We start from the raw sequence: 9,998 nt of genomic DNA, 5'->3' as shown, positions 1-9,998 counted from the left end.
AACATAGTGGAAAAGATTAGTAGGAGACGAGCGAACTGGGAAATCTTTAGGGGACATGACAAAGCTGCTAAAAAGGATATAAAGAAGAGGAAGATAGATTCTGAGAGTAAACTTGCTCAAAATTTATGAACAGATAGTCCAGGTTTCGACAAATATACAAAACAAAAAAGAGTGGCTAAGGTAAATATTGGTCCTTTAGATGATGAGAAGGGAGATTTAATAATGGGGATGAGGAATTGGCTGAGGAACTGAACAGGTTTTTGTGTCGGTCTTCACAGTGGAAGAAAAGACACAAATAACATGCCAGTGACTTATGGAAATGATGCTATGACAGGTGAGGACCTTGAGAGGATTGTTATCACCAAGGAGGTAGCGATGGGCAAGCTAATGGGGCTCCAGGTAGACAAGTCTCTCTGCCCTGATGGAATGCATCCCAGAGTGCTAAAAGAGATGGCTGGGGAAATTGCAAATGCACCAGTGAAAATTTACCAAATTCACTAGACACTGGGGCAGTCCCGGCGGACTGCAAATTAGCAAATGTGACACCATTGTTAAAAAAATAGGTAGGCAGAACGCGGGTAATTATAGGCCAGTTAACTTAACTTCCGTAGTAGGGAACATGCTAGAATCTATCATCAAGGAAGAAATAGCGAGGCATCTGGATGGAAATTGTCCCATTGGGAAATTGCAGCATGGGTTCATAAAGGGCAGGTCGTGCCAGACTAATTTAGTGGAATTTGTTGAGGACATTACCAGTGCGGTAGATAACGGTAAGCCAATGGATGTGGTATATCTGGATTTCCTGAAAGCTTTTGACGAGGTCCCATACAAAATGTTGCTGCATAAGATAAAGATGCATGGCATTAAGGGTAAAGTAGTAATATGGACAGAGGATTGGTTTATTAATAGAACACAAAGAGTGGGATTTAATGTATTTTTCTCTGGTTCGCAGTCAGTAGCTAGTGATGTCCCTTAGGGATCAGTGTTGGGCCCACACTTGTTCGCAATTTACATAGATGAATTGGAGTTGGGGACCAAGTGCAATGTGTCCAAGTTTGCAGACGACACTAAGATGAGTGGAAAAGCAAAATGTGCAGAGGATTCCGGTAGTCTGCAGAGGGATTTGGATACGTTAAGTGAATGGTCTAGGGTCTGACAGATTGAATACAATGTTGACAAATGTGAGGTTATCCATTTTCGAAGGAATAACAGCAAAAGGGATTATTATTTAAATGATAAAATATTAAAACATGCTGCTGTGCAGAGAGATCGGGGTGTGCTAGTGCATGAATTGCAAATAGTTGGTTAACAGATGCAACAGGTGATTAAGAAGGGAAATGGAGTTTTGTCCTCCATTGCTAGAGGGAGGGAGTTCAATACTAGGGAGATTATGCTGCAATTGTATAAGGTGTTAGTGAGGCCACACCTGGAGTATTGTGTTCAGTTTTGGTCTCCTTACCTGAGAAAGAACGTACTGGCGCTGGAGGGTGTGCAGAGGAGGTTTACTAGGTTAATCCCAGAACTGAAGGGGTTGGATTACGAGGAGAGGTTGAGTAGACTGGGACTGTACTCCTTGGAATTGAGATGGATGCGGGGAAACCTTATCGGAACATATAAAATTATGAAGGGAATGGATAAGATAGATGCGGGTAGGTTGTTTCCACGGGCGGGTGAACGCAGAACTAGGGGGCATAGCCTCAAAATAATAAGAAGTAGATTTCGGACTGAATTTAGGAGGAACATCTTCACCCAAAGGGTTGTGAATCAATTTAATTCCTTGCCCAGTGAAGCAGTTGAGGCTCCTTCATTAAAATTTTTAAAGATAAAAGACAGATAGTTTTTTAAAGAATAAAGGGATTAAAGGTTATGCTGTTCGGGCGGGGAAGTGGAGCTGAGTCCACCAACGATCAGCCATGGTCTCCTTGAATGGCGGAGCAATCTCGAGGGGCCAGGTGGCCTTCTCCTGCTCCTAGTTCTTATGTTCTTAAATAAGTATGAACCGGTAGATAGGGCGTGTTAACTTGAGGGCCTATATGTGGCTGAGGGTTTACGTTATTTATCGTCTTGTACGTGTTGAATAGCTGTTCCAAAGCAGGGTTGTTCTCTCAGTCTGAATGCTCATATTTATTGAAGCGACGGTGTTGGTTGGGGAGGCTCTGGTCTTTTGAGGGGATGGAGTGATTTGACATATTTATTGTTTTAGCTCCTTTATCTCGTGAATAAACTCGATCTGCTTGTGGGGGGATGGGTTATTACGTCAGATGTTCTTTTTGTTATAAGCGTTGCGTTGATTCGAAAGTTTTGCTTGAAGGAAGGTACATTATGATTTATTTTATCTTCTGTTTCCATCAGATGCAGTATTAGATGAAGTCTGCAAAACATAATATTAAATATCACTCTTTAATCACGCAGATTACACTTACAGTTAAACATGACGGCCACATTCTCGAATACAATGTTGATGAGAGATACTCTAACATTCTGAATGTAATTCATCAATGGTCAAGGCAGAGGGAAGGCCAGAAATGACAATATCAACTATCACAAATCGTTACCATGTCTGGCAGAATCCGTGTAGACTTCCGAGTGAAGGACCCGATTGAAACATTACGATATCCGGAGATGGACCAGATGCTGATTGAATGTACAGACTGATTGCTGGGCGAACATACCTTCTGATGAATATTCGTGAATGGATATTAACTGAAATTTACTACCTTGTGTTTTAGATTTCAATTTAATTCCTGAAAATATTCTGTCTCTTCAGAGACTTAATTCGATGTTGTAACCTGTTTGTGAAATAAAAATAAATCACTGTGTCTGCTCTGTATCTCCAGGGAAACCCGAATGGTTATAAATTAAAGATTATTTGATTGTACCGACTCATTGTTTAACACAGAGAAATTTGCTGCTGCACATTGGAACCGCACACTTCACACTGACGATGCTGGAAATATTCTACACTATCAGGAAGTTATATTACATGATCCTTGCTGTTATTGGTGTTCCTGGTAAGTGATATCAAGTTTGAAGATGCGGATGTTTTCACAAGATTATACTGTGTGACTGCTAATGTTTAATTCCGATCTAACACGGTGCCATTGGCAAGCATGTGGTCAGTGACATTTGTTAAGACTAGCAATTGCAATATCGTCCCTCAGTCTTCCTCTTTCTGGATCTCAGGGGCTCTCTGAAATGCAATGCATATATTATCCTACTTAATGATTCCTCAGTACATGGAAAAATTAGTTTGCATTACTGACGGCGTACTTTTTACTGGAGTGAGACTTCTGATTTCAGTCGGCAGATATTCATGGGCCTATCAGTCAGTGCACAATTGCACGGAACGTGTGTCACTAATTCCAGTGGAACAACGCATCTTATTGACCATGCATTGATGGGAGCATTTGTCAATGATGAATTGCATTGAGTGTGGGGCACGAATCAGAAAGTAACATCTGACTGAAGTGAACATTTTTACTGGTAATATCGGTCTATGTAACATCGTCCTGAAGCAATTACCAGAATGAGTACCTCATCCCAGCGACAATGTATTACTGTGCCTATCCATCACTCTGGAGTTGGTAAGAATTTCCTTTTGACTCTTTATGTAAAATTCTTGGTTATACATTTATAAAATTTGTACTATTGCGCTTATTGCTATTATTCATGAGCAGCACGGTAGCACACGTGGTGCCACTATGGCATCACAGCGCCAGAGTCCCAGGTTCGATTCCCTGCTGGGTCCCTGACTGTGCGGAGTCTGGACGTCCTCCCCGTCTCTGCATGGGATTCCTCCGGTTGCTCCTGTTTCCTGCATAAGTCCAATGACGTGCAGCTCAGGTGCATTGGACTTGATAAATTGCCCTTAGTGTCGAAAAAGATTAGATGGGGTTATTGGGTTATGGGGATAGGGTGCAAGTGAGTGCTGAAGTGGGTCGGTGCAGAACCGATGGGCCGAATGGTCTCCTTCTGCACTTTATGTTCTATTTAATCCTATGGAACGGTTGTGACAGTAACAGATATTACCTCTTCCCTGCATATGATTCTCTGTCTGTATAGAATTAAAAGTATTGATATCACTCTTTTCTCCTGAACTGCTTCTGAAGTTATCAATATTCATTTCGCCGTATATACAATGAACGCTTCTTATTAGTTTTTTCTTTCGAGTTTCCAATTCATTGTTTCCAATTAAGGGGCAATTTAACGCGGACAATCCACCTACCATGCACATCTTTGGCTTGTGGCGGCGAAACACACGCAAACTCAGGGAGAATGTGCAAACTCCACACGGACAGTGACCCGGGGCCAGGATTGACTTTGGGACATCGGCGCCGTGAGGCAGCAGTGCTAACCACTGCACCACCGTGCTCCCCAAATGAACGCTCTAAATAATAGAATTTCTATTGTACTGCACCCACTGCAACAGAAGTTCCCTCCGTACGCATAGTTAAACAGCAGGGCGGCACTTTTACAGATGTCAATCCTCTGGTTACTGACATAGAATTAACTTGAATATCGTCACCACAAAAAAGTAGTTTGTTTCGTGTGTCCTCCTCTAAAGCGTGTCATGTGAGAGTTCCTTTAAGACATGGACGTTTAAGCAATGTACCTTTAAGAAAACAGTGATGTCAGAGAGTGGGTGGGGCTGAGGTCAGGTCAGCCATTTTGCAGTTCAGTTTTGCAGTTTTAAGTTTCAGTTTTCAAACAGGGCTGGTGTCTGTGTGTTTCCAGAGAACTGCAGTTTGGAGGAAATGAGCTGGGTGTGTGTCTGTGTTTTGCAGTGAGCTGGATCTCTGCCATGAAAGACTATCTCTGGATCATTTGGGTGATTTTAACTCATAATAGTAAAGGCTTTAACCTGCTGTGATTCTGTTTAAATGTGTTAAGTCTCTTGGAAGTTTGAAGGAACATTTTGAGGCATTATTTACTGTTGCAATATTTTCTGAGTTATCTTTGAAGTCAGGGGTGTTGCGAGATCCGATATTTATTTAAGATGTTAAGTTGAGTTCATGGAATAAGCATTGTTTTGTGTTTAAAAACCCACGCGTCCATAACTGTAATCCCACACCTAGGGAACAAGCCGTGTGCTCGGAAAAGCAACAATTACATTAAAGGGGGAGGTTGGTTGAACTCCATGATACATTTTGGGGTTCTGAAAACGCCTCGCCCATAACACGTGTGACTGTGAAACTCAGGGAAATAAGTGTAGGATTTGATTATTTATTTCTTCTGAAGGATTGCATACGCAGTGATCATTGAAAGATACCGTTCCGTAACTGATTAACATTTAATTAGTTGTTCCACTATCTGATTCGATTTCTTCACATGTACACCTTAGCAGCCCCTGCCGTCGGTTCATTTATGTGTGTGCATGAGTTAAACATTGAATGACAAGCATTTCTTTCTCTCTCTACCTCTCTCTCTCTCCATCCGCTCTCTCTCTATATATATATATGCGTGTTTGGTAAGCACCAACTGAGTGAAAATTGATATCAGTTACTAATATCGTTGACCTCAGTCTGGATCACATTAACATGCGTAATCTGTCAATGCGAAAAATAACTAGAGCACCCCTTGGTTTCTCTGCTCACATCCTGATTTAAATAATTGCGCGCACTTTGTCTTCAACAGAACAAAATACAGGATGCGAATTACTAAATCAACATTTTGCTTTTATATTCGTTCCATATTAATTATTTTAATATTAGTTCATTTACCAATTCCTCAAGAAATGAACTCCAATGTTCTGATTTCAGTATATTTTTGTTAAATTGTTTGTGAAACAGTGCCTTGAACTACTTTGCTTCTCTTATCCATTCAGATGCTTGATTCACGGTAAGCATTTGAAAAACTATTGCGTCAAATATTGTGTCACAAGAACATCACTTTAGTACGACTTTAGTATCATTTAAATACCAGCTGTGCATTTTTATTAATTGTGCTGTAAAATATGTTGTTGCATTCTTCCAGTCCATCAACTGAACGTTTCCTAATTTGGATTTGCTTCCACATTTCACAATTGGTTTTTCCTATTTCCTGAAACCACAACATTTGTTCAACCACACTGTTCTCAAACGTTACGTTTCCATCCCAAATGTCTGTCAATATCTGTAAGAATTATTGCTTGTTTCCTGCTTTGGTAACCAGCTTTCTGCCCATTCTGCTGCCTGTTCACTCCACATCAATCGCTCTGAGATTATTCATGGGGCTTCGCTGGGGATTCGTCAGAAGTACTTGAGAAATAAACAAATATTCGACTCAGCTCCTGGTTCTTACATTATTCAAATAATTCAGTCAGTTGGGTCAATTATGATCTTCCTTTTGGAATCTGTGCTGATTAGTCTTATGTATTATGAGTTTCTGGATTTGTTTTTTCGATTACATTTTTGAACAAAGATTCATAAAATATTTCCTACTACTGACACTTAGCTATTTGGTTTACAGATATTCAAATTTCCACTTTATTGATAAATTAAGTTGAGATGTTTGTCTTTAATCTCTAATCGAATTACTGTTAAGTAGCAGATACCGGTCTTTCTACTGTATCTTCCCTAGCCCGTGTTGAGCACGTTTGATTCTAATATTCTGAAACAAAGCTTTCGTCGTCCTTATATCGTTGCAGCATATGTCCCTATCCCGTTTTCACCACAATTAACTTAACATGTCTCTGCTGTATGTATTCACTACAGTTTTACAGATCAATTCCCCTAAACAAACGACATTAGGCTATTGGTTGGATGGTCAGTCATGATCCGAATGATTGGCAGGACAGTTTCTGTATGCCGAATAGCCTCCTCCTGCGCCTATTTTCTATGTTCCTATGTTTCTCACTGATAGTGCGTGTTTCCTTCGGATTTGAATCCTCATTCTCTGGTTCAGTGTTCCTGGACTTCCGCACAACAGGGTTAATTTCCTTCCCTCTGAACTCGGAGACGCGATTCAAACGTTCATTTGAGTTGCTGTCTATGTCAGAATGACCCTCACTGCTCCAAAGTCCAGTAAACACGAGTTATCCTTAAACTGTCAATGGATGGGATGTTGTCTGACAGGCAACTTGGTCAGTTGTCCCTCCGCCATCTCCTGCTGGTTCAGTTAGGGAACCGGGTTTGCAATTGGTTCTTTTTTTTGCACTCACTCCGCTGACCCATTGGAGCTCCTCTCCACCTCACCGGCTTTGGTGCCGAAATGAAAGCCATCAAATGGTCGAGATAAAAATCGCAATAAATGGAGTCGGTAGTGAAATGCTCCCCTGTGAAGGTTGGGGTATTCTAAATTACAATGTTGTCACCAAAATAATATGCACGAATTATGGTTTGATTGCTGTGGGCAGTATACTTGCATCATGCGTTGCTCCTAAACCACGCATGTCTCATTGATATATTTGTCCCGGCATTTTGACAACTCCTCTCGTCTCATTTCCTCAATTTGTTTTAAATGGGAACATTTTGGTATTTTTGTTTTTCATTTCGATAACTTCCTCGTCTCCATATGGTCCATCTCGGACACTTCCATTCCTTTTCACAACTGCTGAAACTCAATTTCAGTGAATGCTCCAGGTGACTATACGAACACTGGTTAACACAACTCATTTTTATTGCAAGCACAATAGATGTTCTGCCAATATTAAATCCTTCCCTTCCCACTGCCCTGAGGCGCAAACTCTTTTTCTGGGTGAACAAGTAACTTGATTGCACATCTTACAATACTACAGCCGCATTCATCCCACAAGATGCTGGCTATTGTGCATTGGGGGAGCATCAAATTCAGATCGCATGATTGCTTTGCCGATTACCTCTGTTCAGTACACAAATGTGATCAGTAATTTTCTGATCAATTTCCACTGTGATTCTTCAGCCCATTCAAAGCTTCGACTCTCTTTCCTCAAGCGCGGACATTATCACCAGCGCTGCGTTTCCACCGCCTATCGCAATATTTAAAGATTAAGGTAAAGTCAATTTGCATTACCTGTGAAATCCCGTGGTGGTGACAGGGAATGGCAACAACGAAGTGACTGGGAGTGGAGGAGATGTGGCTATACTGAAATGCGGAGCCCCCAAAACCTTAACATTTTTGGATAGTGAGCAAACATTTCAGCTTGGCCAATCAATCTAGCATTTCTCCCGCCCAGCAGATTTCAGTGGGGTGCATGGTAGATTGATCAATGTCGGTTTTGGGTGAGGAAGTGTGGGGGCGAGGGGTGTTGTGGGGAGAAAGATGAACTGCTACTCTTCCTAGCATATGCACAGCCCTGTGGAGACATTTCCACTCTGGCTGAACCTCTCTCCCTAGTGCATCAGCTGGAAACCTGCAGGCGCTGGGAAAACATGGTCGGTCACAGGAAGACGTGGCAAATCGATTGATTCAGAAATGGCTCATCGCATTAAAACCTTTTTTATTGTAACCCACCCTACGCGGGTCAACCACTCTCATGCGAATTTTGATATCTGCAGATATGTAAATATGCAGCTTGTCTGCAGGTGGCTTCAATTAAAATTGACATTTTGACATCCAGCTCTCTGCCCGAAACCCATCCTCCCTCTAACCACCGAACCACCACCCACACATCTCCAATCAAACCTTGAAATATTCAATTTGTTGTCTGTGACAGAATTAACAAGATTGGAAAGTAGTTTCCGGTCCCTTTACTCTTCTTTCTATTGCAGTAAATTTACTGGCGATTGTGATCCTGTCCCGAGGAAAATGTGGTCTCACTGCCTGCACTACTCATTACCTCGTGGCCATGGCAACGGCGGATCTACTGGTCATTATCACTGATGGCATACTTTATCGGATCAGTTACTATTATTTCCCTGGGTCTTTTTTGGACATCACCCCTGTATGCAGTGTCATCTATTTTCTCAGTCGCACTACCACAGATTGTTCCGTCTGGTTTACCGTCACTTTCTCATTTGATCGATTTGTGGCTATTTGTTCTCAAAAGTTGAAAACCAAATATTGCACCAAAAAAACAGCAGCTGTGGTTCTAGCGACCACGACCATTCTGCTCTGTTTGAAAAACATTCCATTCTATTTTACGGTTGGCCCTGTGTGGATAATCAATAATGTACCATGGGACTGTTATACAAAGCCAAGCTACTACACTGATCCTGGTTGGTTGGTATTTAAGTGGCTTCATAGAGTTTTTACTCCATTTCTTCCATTTAGTTTAATTGCATTGCTCAACAGTCTAACAGTCAGACACATATTAGTGGCAAGTCGAGTCCGCAAGGGACTGAGAGGTCAGAATCGTAGTGATCCAGAGATGGACAGCAGAAGGAAGTCTGTGATTTTACTCTTCTCCATATCCGGAAGCTTCGTAATTCTGTGGTTGGTGCATGTTATTGAATTCTTGTATTATAACATTACAGATACAGATCCAAACTATTACAACGATTCGTTATATATATTTGAACATGTGGGAATTATGTTCCGGAACTTAAGCTGCTGCACAAATACATTTATTTATGGGGCGACTCAGTCCAAATTCAGAGAGCAGTTCAAGAGCACAGTGAGCGGTGCAGTCGCAGCAATTACTAAATTAATACAAAACCTGAGAACATGAGTAAAACGAGCAGTTATGCTCCCGTCAGCCCACCGTTTATCTCCACCAGTCAGCAATGCAATGACAAACATGATTATGTCTTTCACATCATTTTCTGCCTCATTCCGCCCATCCCAACCCATGGTATATAACCCTCTGTAGAACCAGAATGTTACTCTTGTTTTTAATATATCCAAGGACATCACATCCACTGATTTTGTGGTGGTGATATTCCATATACTGAAGATCTACTGGGTGGATACAACCCTCCTCCAGGCTCTGTTAAACTGGAGACTCTCATTTTGAAAGTATACATCCTCGTTCCAGGTTACCCCAGGTTGGGGGGGGGGGGGGGCATGAATCCACTCTGCATCCAGCCTGTATAACTCCCAGCAGAATTGTATATGTTTCAACAAGTTCATCCATACGAGATAATCATATGTAATTTGCGGGA

General features: G+C 41.5%; 1 protein-coding gene across 1 annotated transcript; it reads left to right on the top strand.

Moving 5' to 3' along the window:
• Positions 1 to 2,944: 2,944 nt before the first annotated feature.
• On the top strand, positions 2,945 to 9,565 carry LOC140396781 (probable G-protein coupled receptor 139). The gene is made up of 2 exons (XM_072485500.1): positions 2,945 to 3,011; positions 8,667 to 9,565. The coding sequence occupies exons 1-2, from the start codon at positions 2,945 to 2,947 to the stop codon at positions 9,563 to 9,565; spliced, it is 966 nt and encodes a 321-aa protein (XP_072341601.1).
• The last annotated feature ends 433 nt before the right edge of the window (positions 9,566 to 9,998 follow it).

This window comes from Scyliorhinus torazame, chromosome 20 (assembly GCF_047496885.1).
Source record: "Scyliorhinus torazame isolate Kashiwa2021f chromosome 20, sScyTor2.1, whole genome shotgun sequence".
In the NCBI taxonomy this organism is placed as follows: domain Eukaryota; kingdom Metazoa; phylum Chordata; class Chondrichthyes; order Carcharhiniformes; family Scyliorhinidae; genus Scyliorhinus; species Scyliorhinus torazame.
The sequence above is the reverse complement of the archived record's forward strand: the minus strand, read 5'-3'. Positions and strand labels throughout refer to the sequence as shown.

What these genes read in the sequence shown, in the direction of transcription:
- LOC140396781 (XM_072485500.1), top strand. Translation starts at nt 2,945, where the DNA reads ATGCTGGAAATATTCTACACTATCAGGAAGTTATATTACATGATCCTT. An exon ending in TGCTGTTATTGGTGTTCCTG is followed by an intron (nt 3,012 to 8,666) that starts GTAAGTGATATC and finishes TTTCTATTGCAG; the next exon opens with TAAATTTACTGGCGATTGTG.